The sequence below is a fragment of the Vigna unguiculata genome, chromosome 5, assembly GCF_004118075.2.
Source record: "Vigna unguiculata cultivar IT97K-499-35 chromosome 5, ASM411807v1, whole genome shotgun sequence".
NCBI lineage: Eukaryota > Viridiplantae > Streptophyta > Magnoliopsida > Fabales > Fabaceae > Vigna > Vigna unguiculata.
In genome coordinates this window covers 7316186-7337375 of record NC_040283.1, presented here as the reverse complement: position 1 = coordinate 7337375, position 21190 = coordinate 7316186, and the positions used below count along the sequence as shown (strand labels likewise).

General features: G+C 28.3%; 2 protein-coding genes across 2 annotated transcripts; both read right to left on the bottom strand.

The window, feature by feature from the left end:
* Window positions 1-10291: 10291 nt before the first annotated feature.
* Window positions 10292-15839, bottom strand: LOC114186241 (spastin). The gene is made up of 12 exons (XM_028074284.1): window positions 15401-15839; window positions 15199-15310; window positions 14841-15042; window positions 14672-14767; window positions 14451-14566; window positions 13997-14077; window positions 13104-13227; window positions 12278-12327; window positions 11541-11631; window positions 11141-11176; window positions 10893-10990; window positions 10292-10784 (listed from the first exon to the last, which is right to left on the bottom strand). Exons 1-12 carry the CDS (start codon window positions 15721-15723, stop codon window positions 10668-10670), a joined length of 1446 nt encoding a protein of 481 aa, XP_027930085.1. The 5' UTR covers window positions 15724-15839; the 3' UTR covers window positions 10292-10667.
* Window positions 15840-16836: 997 nt separating this feature from the next.
* On the bottom strand, window positions 16837-20834 carry LOC114183561. Its single transcript, XM_028070631.1, has 8 exons — window positions 20701-20834; window positions 20558-20627; window positions 20381-20471; window positions 19884-19945; window positions 18501-18718; window positions 18293-18332; window positions 18069-18200; window positions 16837-17268 (listed from the first exon to the last, which is right to left on the bottom strand). The coding sequence occupies exons 1-8, from the start codon at window positions 20746-20748 to the stop codon at window positions 17075-17077; spliced, it is 855 nt and encodes a 284-aa protein (XP_027926432.1). The 5' UTR covers window positions 20749-20834; the 3' UTR covers window positions 16837-17074.
* Between the last annotated feature and the right edge of the window lie 356 nt (window positions 20835-21190).

Below are 21190 nucleotides of genomic sequence, written 5' to 3'. Positions count from 1 at the left end.
ATAGATATTTGCCATATGAATTAATTCAGCCTTGTATTTTGTTAACGTATTCGTATGATTTAAAAATGTAAGTATTTTCAAAGACTTATATTAATTAGAAATACTTTCAAAGCATAACTATTTTGAGAAAACATATGTTTACTCTTAAAACAAACTCTTAACATATTAAATATACTCAATTTTTATTTAATATTTTGATAAATTAAAAGCATATTAAATTTTTTTTACATGGCCATTGATTAATAATGACATTACAGAAATGTGACTTTTATTGTGTAATTATTAAATGCAAGTTTGAGCGAGGGTCTATACTCTTTTTTTTTTTTTTTTCACATAGAGCATATTTGAAAATTGAGTTGAGCTAATTTCAAGTCCTTTTTAACGAGTTGAAAAGTCTGTTGATTATTAGTAGTCTTTGGTAAAACTTCTTTAAAACAATTTGTTAATTTTATTATTATTATTATTATTATTATTTTTATTTTATATAGCATTTTAACTTCGTTTGATTATCTTTTTACACTTATTATATTATTAAATTTGTTCTTTTGTCATTATTTATTTTAATTATTGTACTATTTGCATTATTTATTTTTACTATTGTACCCTAAATTATTAATAGTTAATTAGTATGAATACTAACTAGTACATAATGACATTTAAAAATATTTTACGATATTGAATATGCTAATGAGGCTAAAGTATGAAATATGCTAAATGAACATTTATTTTATTTTAAATTTGATTGGAAATAACATGAGATATAATATATGATAATAATAAAAAAAAACTAAACTTATAATTAAATTTCTATCAATGAAAGAACTAAAGTTTATATAAAAATATTATATAGAAGCACATCTATATTCTAACTATTATTAAATGATATAATTTTCGCTGACATTTTAATATTTAATTTAACAAATTTTAGTTTTAAACTAACTTTAACATTTTTAGTTAAACACAGTTTTGGTAAGTATCTGGGTTCTATAAAACGACAACAGAAAGCATTTTTTTCTAAATATATAATAGTATCTATTATAACGTACAAAAACAAATTTGAGAAATATCAGTTTTCTCCAGAAAAATTAAACAAGCATTCTCTAAATATTTCGAACATTACATAAGATGTGCATAAATATCGATGAATTAAAATGTAGAAGCGAATTTAGAAAATATGAATTGAAATAAAAATGCGATCATTCCAAATTTAATTTAACTAATAAAATGTATTTTAGCAATGATTTGCTAGTAACTTATTATATCGTGGTTTATAAAATATGTCAAGTTGACTATATTTGGTGCATCATCTATCAACTAGAGTGGCATAATGAAGTGCTGCATATATAATATAGATACAGTTACAATAATTCATTACGAATTTAAAATAAAATTCTAAAAAATATAATTGCATGGTAAAAATGTAAAAGTTATAATTAAATGACACAAATAAACAAACAAACATGATTAAGCAAAGAAAATTAATAGCACTCCCAAAACCTTTATCCATACACAATTCACTTCAAGATATGTTTCTAAATTTTTTAACTTGTTCCAAAATCTATGTATACATAAAACAATATAATAGTTTTTCAACAATATTTTTCTATAAATGAATCTGATACATTTAAGATCATGATATGTTCATTGAATAACAGTCAGTTAATTTTAAGTATATTTTTGGTTATTGAACTCTTGAATAAAAATTGGAATTAGTTCATCTTTGAAATTTTGGTCTAATTTAGTCCATCAACTTTAAAAATGTGTGGATTTAATTATTTTAATTAATTTTTATTAAGTTCAGTTTCAAAAATGTTTTTTAGCAAATATGAAGCAAAAATGTGTCAAACGATATAAATAACTCAAATATTATTATGACAAATATTAGAAATATCAAATAAATTTAACAAAATTTGATTAAAATGATTAAATTTATACATTTTTAAAATTTGAAGATTAAATTGGACTAATTTTTATAAAAAGTTCAAAAATAAAAACATATTTAATCCTGACTATTAATGATGTATCTTAGACTTATATATAAGCTTATTATTCATAAACAAACCCAACATTGATCTTTTATGTTTATGGATGTGATGGTTTGACATACATAGAAGGTAATAAAGAAAAAAAAGTAGAAGATGATGGTTAAGAAAATGGTAAGAAAGTAACGATGGTTGAGTTAAGGAGAGGGCCATGTGAGGGGGGACAGGGATGATTTGGTCACAGCTGGAAATGGAAAGAGGAAATGGTGGCATTTGTTGGCATGGTTACACTTCTTTCTGTGAATTTCCACATGTGCCCTTGTCTCTTTCTTCTGTCTTTTTCAAAATTTTTAAATTGTTTGGGTCTTATGGAACACTGTCTTGTGTGTGTTTATAACGTTCTCAATTCGAAAACCACGGCATGGGTTTTCTAACGTTCCAAAACATTTACGATTAAATTGAGATATATCTTTCACAAATATTAGAATACTTTGTTATTACAAGATACCATGTTTTTTTTTTAATAAAGCTACATTCTATTGATAATAGGAATGGTCTTTTGTTACGTACGTTCTCCTCCTTGATTAGTCGTAACGTATACATGTGATAAAACTTACATGTTTTTATGTTTTATATTTTCACTTTTTTAAATTTTGACAATTTTTTCTAACAATATGAGATGACATTTTTTAAGTGATTTTGAAATATTGAATATGAAAAAATAGAAAAATAAAAAATCACTTAAAAAATATCATCTAAAGTCTAAAGTCGTAAAATAAAGTTGTCAAAATTTAATAATCAAAAAAATATTTTTCTTTTCATAATTTATTCAAATACTTATGGTGTCTTGTATATTTCTATACATTTAATAATAGATTTTGTTTGTATTTTCTATCTTTTCATCTTTATAATCGATATAAAAATTCAATTTTTTATGTTGCAAGTCTTCATCCTTTTATAATTTTATAATACTTTGTAAAAAAATTAATACGGAAGTATGAATTTTGCTTCAAAATTTCTATGTTGTGTATATTTTTTTTAATAGACATGGTCTAAACAAACTAACATAGAATTTTTTTTGTTATAATAGTGATAATCATTATTTGTAATTATTTTATTTTCTTTAAATCATATATCATTATGTAAAGAAATTTATCAGATAAATAAAATATGTATAATAAATTAATGTGAAGTGTATAAAAATTTATGAATTTTTATGTGATGATAAATAAATAATATATTTTGAAATGTTAAAGTTGATAATAATCTTCAACATGAACTTATTTGGAACACGTTAGTTAAATAGTAAAATATGTAATTAAGCTAAATATTAATAAAAAAGATATTTAGTTTCTTATATATAAAAAAGTTGCTTATTATTTAAAGTTCAACGTTAAAAATAATGGATTTAGATCTTTAATTCATTAAAACATCTTTCAACCACAAAGGCGATCATGGAATTGATTTTAAATTTTAAAACAAATAATATGTCAAATGCAAAAATGGGACAAACTCTATCCAATAGACTAGTAATAATGAAACAACTAAAATTACAAAAAATATTAATATCTGAATTCTCAAATTATTATCATGTTTTAAGAAAATAGGATATACGCCATTCTTTCTTCCTCATTTATATTTACACATATTTTAAACTAAAATTTGGTAGTAAATAGTTATTATTTTGAAATCCATCGATTAATTACATTATATAAATAAAATATCTTTTAAGATAGATGAAACTTATTATTATAAACATGCATATTATGCTACAACAACGGTAACGGGGCTAAAGGAAGAAGACACAAGTAAATAATTTATTAAAAAATTGGCATATATTATTTTACCAACTAACCCAACCGACACATTCAATTGCAATAGAACAACTATGCAATCTTGTTACGTTCCTTTGGAATAATTATAATTGCCTAGTACAATTATTCACACTGATTATAATTTTATTTTTAATTAAATTGAAATATAACTTCCAACTCTCCCTATCAATATAATACTTATTCTAAAGTTAATTATATTTTTAGTTTTTAAACTTAAAAAGAAATTGGATTTCATTTGTATGATATTCTCTGTAACAATACCGTTAACCAAATTAAAATATGACAAAGGATATTAAAAAGTACATTAAAATGAAAGAATATTTCGAAAATGTAAAAACCGAGTAAAAAAAAACGCCGATTGTCACATTTACATCGTTCACTGTTATATTCTATTTATCTATAAAGTGTAAGATAAAATTGACACAAATTAAAAAAAAAAAAGATGAACACTTAAAATGATTAAGAATTAAAAATATAATTAACTTTTTATTTTAAGCATGACTATCTTAATTATTGATATAAGATTAAATAGTTAAATCACTTTCTTTGAACTATTTCCATGCAATTCATCATTCTAAAATACACTTCTAACTTTGAATGACATGAAAAAAAGAGTAAAATATTTGAGAGGTAACTTGTACGCAAAATCTGATCCTATATAACACATTAACTTTTCTATGAAAAAAAAATGCAAAAATCTTTTATGCATATACTTAGAAATATAAAAGGTGAAGTTAGCATAGCCTCATTAGGAACTACCACACGTCTTCAACTTTCCAATCTTTATATAAATTTAACAACACTATTTAAAATATGCACACATAATTAAATATAAATATATATCTTTCTATCTTCAACAAAATATGAATAATTATGCATTAAATATATATAGAAATGTTGAGACACATGGGAAGAAAAAGATACCCTAATGATGCCAACTTTAGTGATTGTAATGTTAAAATAAAGAAGAGAAAATATTAATGCGAAATGGTAGAAGCATGGAGAGAGTGGAATGCACATGATGATGATGATAATGGAAGCATGAAAACTTTTTCACATGTTGATCCCAACAAAACCATTATCCATTTTTGTAATATTTTTCTTATTTATCACAATGACATGACACCATGCTTATGCATGCTACCATGATGAGGCTTCTTTTATGGCTTTCTTTTGGCTTCACAAAAGCTTCAATGTCAATAAAATATGACAGTTGTCATCTTTTTGTTAATTACTTGAGAATGGTATATAAGAGAAATTCCCTTAATGCATGGTACCTTTGATATGTGGACAAATATTTGTGGGAGTACTTGTAAAAGAAAAAAATAAAAAATAATTTTTAGAAAATTGAGTTTTTTATTTTTGCCTTTAAGTTAAAATAAGCTTGTTTGTAAAATAATTTGTAAAAGTTATCACGTAATATTTATAAACTTTTACATTTAATTTATAAAGTAAATATATTCCACTTTTTTTTCCTATAATAATTTTGTTAGCAAATTGTTTAAATTTATGTAAGCGAGGAGACTGATACACACGTAGTTAAAATTTATGATAATTAAACAATAAAACTTATTACCTGAACTCATAAACTTTTTAGAAAATAAATATGTTTTTGTCTCCAAAAGTTTGACTTCAATTTGGAAATTATTCCTAATCGAAATTTGTTCATTGTTTGTCACTATCATTTCAAAATTATTATTTTTGATCCATATATTTTTGGACGACGTTAAAAATAATCTTGTGTGACAAATGACGTTTCTACATCATTAACAAATATCATGACAAGTGTTTTGACACATTATTGACACGTATTTTATTTATTTATTTTTTCAAAATTTATTAGCATTTTTATGTTTAAGGTTTTTAATTTTATTTTTTTCGAAAATGAAGGTTATTGAAATGCATGTTTAAGGCTCTTGATATTTTACCATGGTAAAATTGATGGCTAGATAAGTAAACTGAAATCGTGACAGAGGAAATGGTTTGTGGTTGCTGGTGTGAATGATCATGGTGTTTTTCTATAACTAAAAGTGTGCAAACATTTTGTTTATTAATAATCATCGATTACAAGCAGCTTCAAATAATTGATCGATCCAAATTGAAGAATTTGCCACAAGGATCAATCATATTATTCAGGTTCTTCAATCAGATGAACAAAGAGGATAAACTCTTAGAGAGAAGTTAAAAAAATATAAAAAAAAAAATATTTAAATAGATGATGTGATTTAAAATAATGAAACTGTATAACAATCTTATTTATACTAAAAATTTTTAATAAAAAATATTAATCGAATCTCACCATTTTTAAACCGCTATTAATTCTAAAACACTATTTTGTTGTTCTTTACACCAGGCCTAATAATTTGAATAACAAAAGTAAGGATTTAAGAGTTTTATATAAAATAGAAGCAACAATAAAACAAGCGTTACTAAATAATCAAAGTTATAATCGTAATAAAAGTTGTGTACTAGTGTGAGAAAGATGAATATTACCTGCTTGTTAACTTTTATTTTTTTACAATAATATTCACGATTAGGTTTGAATAACTATTATCTCATTTAAATTAATACATTCTCTCTGTAAGTATAATAACAAAATGCATCATATCTATTTATTATATTTGTTAAATATAACACATAATTAACTTAAGAAAGTTATCAACTATTATATTAATAAATTATAATATATTTCCAGACTTATTATTATTATTATTATCAATACTAATAAAATTTATTGAAATCATTATTAAAGAAAACATCCTTTTAGTATTTAAATTAAAAATACTCTTTTTTATCCTTAGTATAAGACATAATTAAAAAGAAATTAGTGATTGTTATTTTTTCGTTAAAACATTTACACTATTAACTTCGTTCCTACTCTTAATAAAGAATATGAAAAAGTATAAATACATAATATTTTTTAATGCTATTTAGTGTTTTGAGTATTATTTAAATTTTTGGTTATATTCCATTTATTTTCCAATTATCTCATTGGTTAACCAGTCACTTTTAGTTATCAATGGAAAATAGACGTTAAAATAAAAATAAAATAGATGTTAAAAATTCGATTTGAGTGAAAACTTAAATACAAGAATTTCATAAATTTTAAAAAATAATAATGTTTAATATAATAAGTCTGTAATCATTGAAAAAATCATTTAAGAAATAATAATCTGATGTGATGTTGATGACAAATATATAACATATTATTGAGCACCACTTGATCATAATTAAATACATAGAAAAAAATTTAATGATTTCTATTGGCAATTACAATAATGGTTTGCATAAAGAATTGAAAAAAAGAAAAGGAAGTTTCTCATAAATGATTTCTTTTGTCACTTTTGGAATTTGAAACAAATAAAAAAGATATACAAAGCATATTCTGAAGCACATGGTTGTAAAAGAAAAAAGAATTAACAAAATTGGCATAAATACAAAATGAGAAGCTGTCTTACACTTAACTCAATCATAGTGTGCCAAAGTACTTTTTTCTTAACTTGAAAATAAAAAGTTATCAAAATAAAGTAGTATTGTGTGATATTGTTTATTCTTAAAAATATTATCCAGAAAGAGAAAACATAAAAAAAAGAAAAAGAAAAAAATATTTTCATACAAGTTCATTTTCTCAAGTCTTTTTGGAGTGGTGGTGAATTACTTGTCTATTTTAAAAAGTAAATTGAAAAAAAATATTTAACTGAAATTAATTTTAAATAGTTTTTTGCATATTTTTTAAATAATAATTATTTATGAATATAGTTTTGAAAATATATAATTTTTCATCACCTTTCTCCTTTTTGATAGTTCTATAATTTGAAAAATGATTGTGAAATTCAGTCCCACTTTGAAACTAAAAATCTCTAAAATGGTCTCATCTATATTGAGCATTCCTTCTATATAGGACAATATTTATAGACTACTACTTTATATTTTTTTTCTTAATTACTATAAAATGTATAAATCTTTAAATATTTTATATTATATTTTTTATTGATTTGACTTGTGACTTTTATTACTTTTTTGTAAAGTCAATTGAATCCACGTATATAATTTATCACCTTTTGCTTAAACAAGTTGTTCAATAACTGTTTTTTTACGAGGTTATCTTTATTACTGGGTTTTGCAATATATTATGAAAGATTGCATAAATATAGTATGAGTCACGAGGTTGCTAATTTGTCATCACGGTTAAAATGGGATTGACATAAAATTTTATAAAATTACAAAAAAGAAGAAGAGAAAACTACAAATTAAACACCCATTTTTAAATACTTTTACCATAAAACTTAACTGATTTTTTTAAAATTATTTAAAAAACTAAAATGCTAAATTTTTAAAAGTTAAATTATAATTTTAGTTCCTAAATTTTCAACAACATTTTATCTTTTTCATAAACTTTGTAACAATTTCATCTTCATACTTTATGAATGAATGTATAACTTCTTGGACAACCAATGACATCAAACAATTTATGACGATGACAAGTTACACAATGGATTAAAATTGAATGTTCAAGTGACTATGATGTTCAATTTTAATTTACTGTACAACATTGTTTGCTACATTATAAATGGTTTAATGTTATTGACGATGATATCATATATCGTTTATAAAGTATGTAAATGAAATGAATACAAAGTTTACGGTAAAAACAAAATTTCAATTGAAGGTTTAAAAATAAAAAATATAATTAATTCTTTTCTTTAATCTTGCATAAAATAAACAAACTACATTTAAGAATCTAGAAAATAATTAAAAGTAATAGTTGTTTTAATGATAATACTCAATTATTTTATTATATTTTCTATTAATCCTTTTCTTAAATAAAATCCTACATAAAATACACAAACTACATCTAAGAAATTAAAAAATAGCTTAAGAGTAGTAGTTGCTTTAATGATTATACTCGATTATTTTATTAGATTTTCTATTAATCAGATTTCATTTCATAAGAATCACCATCTTTTTATTAATTAAAACTTGTTGAGATTTTTAATTAGTGGTATGTGGTTAAAAAAATACATCTCGCAATTTTGATATTTAATGGAAATATTATAATTGAATATTATACTAATATAATAGAAAATAAATGATGTGTTATTAATATTTCACTCGATATATAACATATGTGATGAGTTTGAATGGAAGTAAGATACATATGTATGTCATAGTATAATGATTTAAGATTACATGAAAATGTGATGTATGTATAAATATTGTATGTACTTGTATTTTTTTTCCGTTTAATATAATGATAGGGTAGTCATTCATAAGGTGAGAATTCTATTATTTGGATGACGTGTGAAGTGTATTGATATATCTATATAGTTTTTATGCTTAATACCAAATTTGAAATGCCTTAATTAATAAATTATTTTAATAATAGAAAAATATAGTAATATACAAAAACACAATATTATAATTTATGGTGATAAAAACTAAAATGATGCATAAACTCATAGGTTCCAAATATTTAAAATACACATGAAAGTTTAAATAAAATATATTATCGTATTTAAATTGAAATTTCAACAATTTGCATCAATATTTATTAATCATAGCAAGTTTATATATAAAATAAAAAATAATAATTATTTTAAGGTGAAGTTTTATTTTTTAAGGAAAAAGAGTAAAAATGTGTACTATTAAGGTTTATGTTGTTTTTACCCATTCTACCGTTTTTGTTTGTTTTTTGACCATACTTTTTTATGAAATCGGTTGTGTAGTCTGTTCAAACTATCACCAATATAAAATAATAATGCCAAGTTTCTAAAATGAAACAATTATATGTTAATAGGTTATGAATGCAAGGAAAATTGGGAATGAATCAAATTTTGATTCTTTGAATGCTAATTTAACATAAAGGTTGAAACACAAAAATAGACTTTCCAGAAGCATAAGTATATGTCACTTACTACTTGTGCTTATATTTGCCAATTTTGAAAAAAATTACTAGAATGACTAAACTATAATGGTTTCTCACTTTAGATATTACTTTTTCTTCCAAAATAGGCATTTTTCATTTTCGTGAACGTGTATGAGTATCCATTGGAAATTGCTTCTGAAAACGTTCTGAAAAATCCTCTAAAAAGTTGTTTCTGAAAATCTCATTCTAAAACTTATTCCAAAAATTTCTATTTTTTTTTTCAAATATGTAACACGGATGCTACTTTTACTGAAGACAAAATGGTTATTTAAGAAAATTGTGGGGGTGCACGAAGAAATTGTCGGGGTGCAGGAAGTAAAACCATTATTCCACTCTCAAGCATGAAATAAATTGGATTAGGCTTGTTAATTTCTTCCGCGTAACAAATCCTCAAAACTGTGCGATTTATACATAAATACAAATATTGATTTAGTTGTGAGACTTACATTTTATAAGTTAACTGAAAAAAGATGAAACAAATGTTACAGCCAAAGATAAAAGAAATAGAGGAACACCCCAGAAGTTGAAAAAAGACTTGTCCTCATAGATGATGTCCAATAAACTCTCAAAATTAGGTTTATCAACTTCAAAATTCATATGCTGACATGCTTATAAACTTTTCAATATTTCCCCCCCGGGGAAGGAGACATTGGTGTTACAATCACTAAATATGTAATCTTAAAGATGTACAAAGAATAAAAGTTAAAATGATTAATGAGGCCATTTGAAGGTTTCTACATTGGAAACCATGGTGTGGCTAGCAGCTAAATTGGATTTTAGGATAGTCATTTACAAAATAAGCAGCACCTATTTTATAGCCACTAACCTTTATGTCTTTGTCTTGTCTAATTTTAGTTATGTACACATTACTACACTGGTTTATTTTCTTCGAATTTCATGCACATGGTGTTTAATATCATGACTTCAATTAGAGCCAAATTCCTCATTCCACCGCTCAAGCTCTTCCCACTTGCTTTTGATTAAGCTTGGTCTAATTACAGCCATTGCCTTCTTAAAATCCTCGTACCTCAGTCCTCTTACCTGGTAGAACTTAAAATAGTTAACTTCTAAGAATGAGAGAAAGGTTTTCATTTACAAGATTGTACTAATCTGCATCTAAGATCTAGTAATTCAAATCAAATAGCATGCCTGATTAGCCTTAACAGTAAGAATGTCAGCACCCAACTCTCTAATTGGCATCATTGCAGCTTCTTCACACAAGGCTTGCAGATCACTACCGGAATATCCTGCAAACCAAGAATAACAAACATTATGGCAAGTCTGAAAAGGGAAAAAAAAGGAGAAAAAGAAAAGAACATATCATTGTTCTAATTTCTTTCTCATCACGAGTCAAATTAGGAAGAAGCAAAACAAGTATTTTAGCTACAAATAGTTACCTTCTGTCTCTTTTACAAGCCTCTCTAGATCTCTACCTGCAACATAAAAATCCAAAGCTTTTAGTTGAAAGCAGAACAATGCAAATAATAATAATCTGGAGCTTCTTTCTAGAAGATTTCAATGACAAAAGTTTAAAGCAAACAGAAAATAACATCTCTAACAAGTAATAAAACTTTTGCATTTTCAAGTATTTGTTTGGCAAACCATAAGCATTAGATCAATTCGACCAGATTTGGCATTAAGTTTCAGATGAAACCAGAATATATGAAGGTACAAGCTAGGCACAGTAAACCCAGAACTACCCTATTGAAGAATAAATAACCAGGAAATACACTCTGTAGCACCACCGAGATATCTAAAGAAGTATCATAAAACATAAAATATGAGCACATTACTTACTAGGTAAGGAGAATGCTTGACCCTTGAGCTTGTGTTTTAACAGAAGCTTTCGAACATTTTCATCTGGTAAAGGTACGTATATTCTCTTTACCTAGTAAAGATTTAACAGCAAACCCAAAAAGTGTTAGCAGAGAAGCAGCATGTGTGGTTCAAAGATCATTATTAGTTTAAAATCAGCGTCCATCCATGGCATACAATCATGCACAGATTTCAATGGGAATAAATGACATATCTCTTGAAAAATATAATTCAATATGTTCTAACGATTTTTTTTTTGAAGACTAGTTTTCCACAAAACATTTCGGAAATGTTGTTGGAGGAATCTTAACAGAGAGCATAAGTCTGGGTTAAAGAAACAAATGAATGCCACATTGACATGCAAATAGAAACTCCCTACAAATATAAAACCAATATATACAAGATAATACTGATTATTAGAATAGAAGTTTATCGTATACTAAATACAGACATGTTGCAATTAACAAAGGTATACAAGCAAAATAAAATTATCTACAAATGGGTTTCGATTTCATATGATGATATGACCATTTTAAAACCAAAATTCAAGACAGAGTGATATGATCACATCATTTCTTAACCTATTACAAGGTATACTAATCATTATGCAAAAGATAAACAGCAAGTTATATCCCTGTACAATATGTCACATGAGCAACATGACATTCTAGAATTATATTTTCTACATTTCCAGTATAGGACACTAAAGAAATTCTTACCAGTCTCCTAAGAACTGCATCATCCAATTCTTGTGGCTTATTTGTCGCACCTAAATTAAGGAGAAGGGAATTTATGAATTTAGTAAGACTAATATATTCATAGACACATGACCAAGTATTCACTTATATCCATATTCAGACTCATTATTGTGTAATATAAAAAAAAAAGAAAAAAGTATGAAGATAAACATGCAATTCCACATACACAATGGCCTAAATCAGTCTAGCATCCCATTATATACAGATGCCACGTTTTTAGGACAGATTACAATGCAGGCTAGCTAGGAAAGGAATTAATATTGTTCTTAACACACTACAAATGTGAGATTCAGCTGAATTTAAAAGGGAGAAGAGAAGTAATGGCCTCATGATGTTCCATTAGATGAGATTAAACCATGATGTTCCACCAGATGAGATTAAACCATGATGTTCCACCAGATGAGATTAAACCGCTATTTCTGGAATAAGCCCAAAGCCCATCTATATGGGGCTAATAAGACGACAACAATCTTTGGAGGACGAATGTGATGACACTTGAAATCTTTGAGGGACTAATATGGTGACTAAAGCTTTTAAAAGACTTATGTGACGACACATAACTTCTGATGACTAAATTGAGGCTTTACAACATGAATGTCACAAATTCCAACATTCCCAGATGAGCATACATCTAAACTATCAATCGTCACTTTCCAAAGGGGAACTAAGACCAGCAACTGCAACTATTACCAAAGGAACACTAAACCAGTGTGTACTAGGTCTAAAATCTAAATCTTGCTTGATTTTAGAAAGTGAATAACTAAGTATCTTTAGATGTAATGCTTACCAATTACAATCACAATATCATCAGGATTGGAGGTCACCCCATCAAACTGGATAAGAAATTCAGATTTTAATCGTCTGCTGGCATCATTCTCATTGGCCAACCTTGTTGACATTATACTATCAATCTGTTATTAGTTTAAGAGAAAAACGACCACTGTTAGTGAAGAAAAATGGAGATGCAAATATAGCCTTTTACTTTCTGCTTTGTAAATTCTCCTTTTTATAAAGAAGGACAGACTAATGTGATAAAGAAATAATCTGTTTCACCAAAAATGTAGACACTGGAAGTGCTTTCACAAAATGTAGATACTGGAATTGCTTATGTGCATCACCAATATTAATAAATATTTAGCCTATTTCAGTTTAGAAGATAAAAGATACCCGATACAACTTTTATCAGAAGGGATCCTTAACCATATAATTTTAAAACAAGCTCTCTATGCTGTTAAGAATGATAATTCAATGAAAATTGTTAGAAATGATGTAAGTGGGGTGCGTGGATAAATTATTGTTATTATAATTATTATTATCCACTGATAAAGAAAATTAAGTTTTGGATAACCGTAATCTATCTATTTATGACACGACACATATTGTATATGAAATCATCACATTCTCTTATTTTCTTTCTCTAAAAAAAAATCAATTAGTATTGTGCTGTGAACCAAGTTTCAAACAAAATAATTGAAAAGCAGGGGGCATTTGGACATGTTCAAAACTTCAAAATAGTTATCAAACAAAACTCTGGAAAAACTGATTCTGAAATGGTTTGTTGCTTTTAAAGCAAGCTAAAATTTTTTCCCTATTCTCTAAACATATTCTTCTATGATGTCTTTCTAGTAATATTTCTTATGGGGAGAACAGTAACTCTATATCTATACATGAGGGAAATACCTCATCAATGAAAATTACAGATGGCTGTCTTGATATAGCTACCATGAATAGTGTCCGGACAAGCTTTTCACCTTCACCCACCTATTGAGCACAAGTCAATCATGGAATGAAGTCTTAACCTTTAAACATATTAACAGAAGAAATAAATGAGATTAAAAAAAAGGAAACTGCTAGAATGTACGAAAATTATCCAATAATAACCTCACCCTATTTTAGAATAATTTAGAACATCTAGGATTACCTGGTCGGGATTAACTTCCATACTTTGAAATGTTTCATGATTTGTTTCATTATATAGTTTGGATTCTATTCTAGCATTAGTCTAAATAAGGATTTTGTAAAAAATATATAACATTTGTCAAATATTCATGTATTAAGCATGTTTTATTTCCTTTTCCTCCCGCTATGCCTAAAACCCTGTAATTCCAACTGATACGCACAGATAGAGACGAACCCATTTTGATGTCAAGGAAGCTGCCGTGACATTAAAAAATGTTGCTTGTGATTCTGACGCCACTGCTTTGGCAAGCATGGTTTTTCCATTACCAGGTGGACCAAAGAGTAGCAAACCTAGAACAAAAAGGGTTCAACAATTTCAGTATTTGGCATTTTCATACTTCAATTTTCACCACGATCCAATATATAGCAAAATGTTGTGAGGTCCTTAGGCATTACCTCTGGCTGGCCTTCGAAGACCCGTAAACAAGTCTCTTCTCTTAGTTGGCAAAATAACCATCTCCATTAAAGATTGCTTTGCCTTTTCGAGCCCGGCTGCATTTCCACACTAATAATCAAAGAAATGATAACATATAAAACAAAGAAGCATACATGCATAGATTCTTACCAACATCTTCCCATCTAATAGATGGACTTCTATCTACTATGGCAGTGTTAATCATTTCAACTAGTTTGGTATCAAAATTCGCACCAGATGCTTGACTCGATTTTGGGCTTCCAACTTTATTCACCTGACCTGTTCTTAGAGGGGGCTTTTGTAACACGTTTTTTCTAGTACCCACTGGCTTAATCGGTACTGCAGCAGTGCTCTGTAAACATTTTTTGAGGGAAAAGAAAAGAAACATTAAAGGCTCATTATAAATTATAATCATAAAATTAACATCCTATGACCAAGATAAAGTAAGAACTCTCGATCATTCTAATTTAACAGGATAGAAACTTTCAAACACCAAGAACATGGGTACCTGATTGGCTGATGAGCTACCAGCTCGTCTACCGAGAGTCTGCAATCTCTCAGAAACTTGACTCTGCCATTTGGATATCTTCTCACGATATGACTGCACCTTCTGCAGTTCACTGCCACAGTTTCCATCAACAAAACATTCATATTATTAGAATCCACAAACCCTACTTTTGCTCAAATGATCGGCGTGAAACAGCGAGAACCTGGAGGTGATGTAGGAAGGAACTGGAGTTGAATTAGCTTCGACGAGGATCGATTGTGCGTTCCTGTAGTGAAGAAGCGCGTCGTCGGCCAAACCCCATTCCTCAGCCCTAACGGCCTTCGCGATCTCCTGCGTCGCCAAATCGAAGTAGCCTTTGAGCTTGTAAGCGACGCGCTCGTTCGAAACGGAAGGAGGAGGAGGAGCTTCCATTGGATCCGTTGAAGAAGAAGAAGAAGAAAGAGAAGGAGAATTTGCGGTGTTGTGATTGTTATCTGGCACGAAGATGGAGTTAAAGGAATCAATAATTCCCTGCAAGAAACTCATTCCTCAGTCGCAAACGCGATTATCCGTTTTCACGTTTCATCACTCGCAAAAGCCCATTTTGATTTGCGTGGGTTTAACTTATTACTGTATTTTGATTTTATTAGGTATTTTCGTGAATACGTTGGAATTGATTTCTAGCAAAAGTATAAGCTTGTCATGGCTCAAACAGTCACGACAATGACGTGCTTCGGTGACAGAAACAGTAAGCGTGTGTGTCTTTTGGAGTAGAATTGATGATGATTAAGCTTAACAGGTTATGCTTCCTAATTATTTCAAAATTTTGATTAGGCCTTTAAATTAAAATTGTAATTAAATAGCCAATCTACTATATTTTTGAAATTGAGATTTGAAACTAGTAAAATTGGCAATTTTTGTTTTTAAAGATCGTAAGTCAGTATAAATAAATTTCAACGGTTCAATTACAAAAATAATAAAAGATTAAAAACTTGATTATAATTTTGCTTTGCCTAATTAAAATTTTCTCAAGAAGTTCAGGTACTTACTGACGAATTAATTTGAAGTGATAGTGATTTATATTTGAATTATTTTGTTGTTCGTTGTGAAATTCGTTACTATAACAAAATCTACTAAAAGTTATTTTTATACACGAAATCAATTGTTAAATTGGTTACCATAGCAAATTTCTTTTTTTTTTTTTTATCTAAAATCACTTTAACTAATGCACCAAGAGCAGGGGAGGCTAAGAATTTGAATATTGAAAATTATAAAATTAAGAGTTTTGATAATTGAAAAATAAGGCCCATAAAATTATAATTTTTAATAAATTTATAATAATAGTAATTAATGGTTAAAGAAAATATGCTGTTAATATTTATTTAGGTAAATAACATATGGATTTTCATAAGACAATATTGTTATCGAATCACTAGAAGTGTAAATGTTTTTTACATCATCATCTAGTATAATTATTGGCCTTGTTTTATCTAACTATTTGCCTTAAAAATTTGATTGGTTAACAATATAACAAATTTAATTTTTTTATACCAACAGCATATTGAAATAAATTTATAATTAAAATATATTTTAATTAATGAAATTACAAAGTATTTGTAATTAAAATATTGGACAAAATGTGTATCAAACCTGTTAATCTATGAAGAAATATAAGTACCTTTAATAACTTAATCACACTCTTGCTGCTATACGAGCTCTGTAAAACCTCTTCTGGAAAACCTTACAAAGTCTTTGAATTAAGAACTGGATTAGGAAATGGAAATGGAACTGGAGAGAAACAAGCAAATCTACATGCAATAACTCTTAGGACTCTCCAAGCAGGAAATATGTACAGAAAATCCACATGGGGGGGCAATGGAATCAATGCTACAAAACATTAATGGTTCAACTTAGTAACACGAGATACCCTTTCGAAGAAGATGGGGCACATGCTGGGGCTGAACATGATGTCCTCCCTCATCCATTCTGGTGCCACTCTTTCAAATGTGCCTAGAGATATGACATGGTACAGCAGCTCTGCGTCCTCATTACTAGGTGATTTGCTAATGCATGATATGCTGAAAGAGTAACCTATCAGGGTTAAATAAAAGAAACATGTTAACCAGGCAGTTACATGTATCTGCAAAACGTTGAATGGATAGAACTTTATTTAGAACTTGAGAACCAGATCAGTTTTGTCAAAAGATGGACCACAAATCAAACAAAGATCGTGCTGAACTGAATAGAATAGCTTTGAATTCAGAGTTAAAAATTAACGAGTGTCCAAAAAGTGACAATGGTTATTTTAGGCCCCAAAAAGAAAATCTGGATATTTAAAGAGAAATCATGAGAAGGCAGGAAAATGAGGAAGAGTAAAATTTGACGGGTAACTGAGTGTTTTGTCAGCTCAGCCCTCAGCCCCATTCTATAGTCATCTGCTGTCAAAGGTACAGATAATGACAGAATATCTCCACCTTTCTTCTCGTGCAGTGTTTTTATGATTATCACACAACTAGATCATTGTCTTAAAATAAATAAATAAATGGAACCCAGTAATTCTCCCTATTTGTACCTTTATAAGGGTACTTTTGTTATTTGTATGCAATTTGTATTTATGTTACTATATGGTGTGTTTACACACTGGACAGGATAAGAGCTGATCATGCCCATTTTGTTCATTTTTGTTTCGCTGTCATCCTTACCTTACTTTCTCTTGAGCCTTGTCCACCAAACAATCCATCAGAATTCCAGAAATATGTCCACATTTAAACACTATAACTCAGAATCTTAATTATGAACATTCCAACGAACTATTACCTCAGAAACAATGTATAATAAGACTAGGAAAGAATGAGACAAAAAAATTGTTACAATCCAAAATTATGAATTACCACTCGATTGATGCAGCGCAGAAAGGCACATTTGTCCAGATTGATCAATAATGGATAGTTTCATGCCCAGTGCATACTCAAAAAGAACATGAATGAGCCAGTTATCATGTCCACTTTCCTGTAAATCAATGCCTGTAAAACGCAATGAAGGACACATTGAATGTACCAAAATTCCAACCAAATGGTTCCCACATAAAGCACAAATTGCAAGTGCTAATACCAACCTGATTGATGATCATTAGCCTTGGTACAACGCTCCAGCAGCTTTTTACAGCATATTAAAGTGATTACATTTTCCACCCAAATGAATTAAATCGAATACATATATATATATATATATATATATATATATATATATATATATATATATATATATATATATATATATATAAGCACATAATTATATCAATTTTTAGGGTTTTAAATTCTCACCTTACCAGAAGCAGTCTCTTTGCAAGTCTCCACAGAATTAACTTCATTTTCAAAAGATATAAACCTTGCTTCTTTCTCCAAAGCATTCTGCCTTTTCCGTTTTCTTGTCATTCTTATAGATGAGCGGTTGTTGGAGTTAGCCTTCTCATTATTTAAATCAGATGTTCTCTCCTGGTGAAGCTTTAGAAACTTTTCCACTTCTTCAGAAAGAGCTTCATCTGCCTCAGTTTACAACCAAATCATCAAGAAGAAATGAAATTGAAGTACATTCAAGGACAGGTACATAGAAATACTGTAGTGAACTTGCATTCACAAAAGAGGCAATGAAACATAATCAAACTCCAACATCGGATATAGATTCCCGTCAAAGTTCCAACCAAAAAGATTAACTAGGTAAGCTATCATAATGGTAAACCACACACCGTGATTCCCTTTTCAGTAAGGAATTAATCAGTAAAATACGAAAAGTAACTAAAGCAGTTTCAGACTCAAGCAATCAACTAAAAACTAAAGTTAGCTAACTAAATTCTGTTGCAAATCTAAACAAGTCCGAAATATTAATAACTACTATATTCTTTGTTTCTTGAGATGAATAAGTAAATCACAATGTAACTTTAAAGAATCATGAAAGGCTCATTGAAAGGAAAATCAGATTCACTTTGCCAAGGCCAAGAATACTGCCCAATATAAAAAAAATTGGGTCAGACAACCTAACTAATATTTATGACTTTGCTTGAAACAGAATCCACATTCAAAGTACCAGCATGAAGGGGAAATTTGCCAATTTTTCTTTCAAGTAAATGCCAAGTAGAAAATATGGCATCATTTGATCCACGAAACTGACACTAATTGTGGCAAAAGGCTTTTGGTCATAGTAGAAGGGACAAGGTAATGCAAACTGTCTATATATAAAGTCCAGTATAAGACTAATAACAGATCCAGAAACCAAAATTGCAGGCATAGGGTGAAAAGATGGAATGAACAAATCCAGTGAAAAGGGAACAAAGAAAACATTACAAAATCAAAGGATTATGCTATATTACACTAATAGTCATATGTTCCTTAATATACTGATTGAATGTGCTACCAAAAAAATTCAACCACATTCATGTAGAAATTAATTTATTAAAGCAACTTCTGATAATATATTCCACCAACTACGTACAATGTTTTCAATAAGAGAAAAATAGGTTCAACTTCAAAACTATGAAATCTTATTTTCAACAAGTACTTTATTATTATTATTATTATTATTATTGTCGTCGTGTCATCGTCCATGTACATGACGAACTTAAAATAAAAACTGTCAAAATCCATACTAATATTTTTTTAACAAGCATTTAAGTTAAATTTAAGAACCACAAAAGCAATCGAAAGTCTCACTTTTCTCTCTTTCCTCCATCAAAAGCATCTGACAATTTGTAATCTCTTTATCCTTCGCTGCCCTGAAATTTAAAGTAAAAAATTTGAGTATACCAACAAAATAAAACATTCCTTAAAAATCAACAACAGAAAAGGTTAATCGCATAATTCAGTCTTATGAGTTGCAGATTCTCAATTTGGTCTCTAAAGATAGAAAACTTCTTCAGCCAATCCCTATACTAGTAAGCGTTAATGGTTTGGTCCCTGCCAACATCAATCCCCATATACATTCTTAACACATTTGTAATATGGTCCCTATACGTGCAGATCAAATTAAGAATTAGGGATAAGTAAAAGGTTAACAGTCAAAGTATGACAAACTGACTAAACCAACAAGGTACGTGTAAGAATCGATTGAAGAAACTTTTACATGTAAAGACCAATTTGAGATGTTACGACCAGCATATGAACTAAATCATATGCTTAAAAATAAATAAAGCTGCATTTTGAAAACGTGCCTAAGTGAAGCCAATTCAGTTCTCAACTCATTGACTTGTCCAAGAAGCTCTTCCTTTTCGCTCTTCAAGTGCTCAATCAACTCTTCCGCAGCTGCAACACCCAAAGTCTTCGAAATTCATAACACGTTCGTTGTTCTTCCGGTAAGTCACGCAGAAAGGGACGAAGAAGAAACGTACCGGACAAGTAATTCACGAATTTAACTTCTTGCTCTTTGTTTAGGTGATCCAAATCTGAGAGTTTCTTGGACTTCAACAATAGATAAAACGAAGGATCAGCAATGAAGCTTAATAATCTGTCAGTTATTGATGAAAGAACAAACCTTGAGTTTGGTGTACTTGTCGTAGAGCTTCGAATACAGAACCTCCATTGCAGATACACACAATTTTCACTGCACTGGTTTGGGACTGGCGCACAAATTCAAATTAGGGCTTGACAAAAGCGATTCAGTTTGAACAATTGATACGCACCGTTTTCTTTTTTTTTTTCCTTTTTTCTCCTTCTAACTCTTGGGTCGGGTCCCAATACTTCAATCGGAGTAACTTGACCCGTTTGTAATTGGATATCTTTTGGTGAGTACAATTCAATCCATTCAAATTTTCAAGTGTTTTGTACAAACTTAGTTGGACTCGTTAATTTTCAAGATCACCCTTTTATTATTATGTTTAACAGTATCTTTATGTCAAACCATTTAAATAAACACAAAAAAGAAGTATGAAGTGAGGTACATTTCACATCATATTCATAATGATAAGAATCATATATAAGTGAAAAATATTTTTTGAAACTTAAACAATACTTTTAAAGATGAT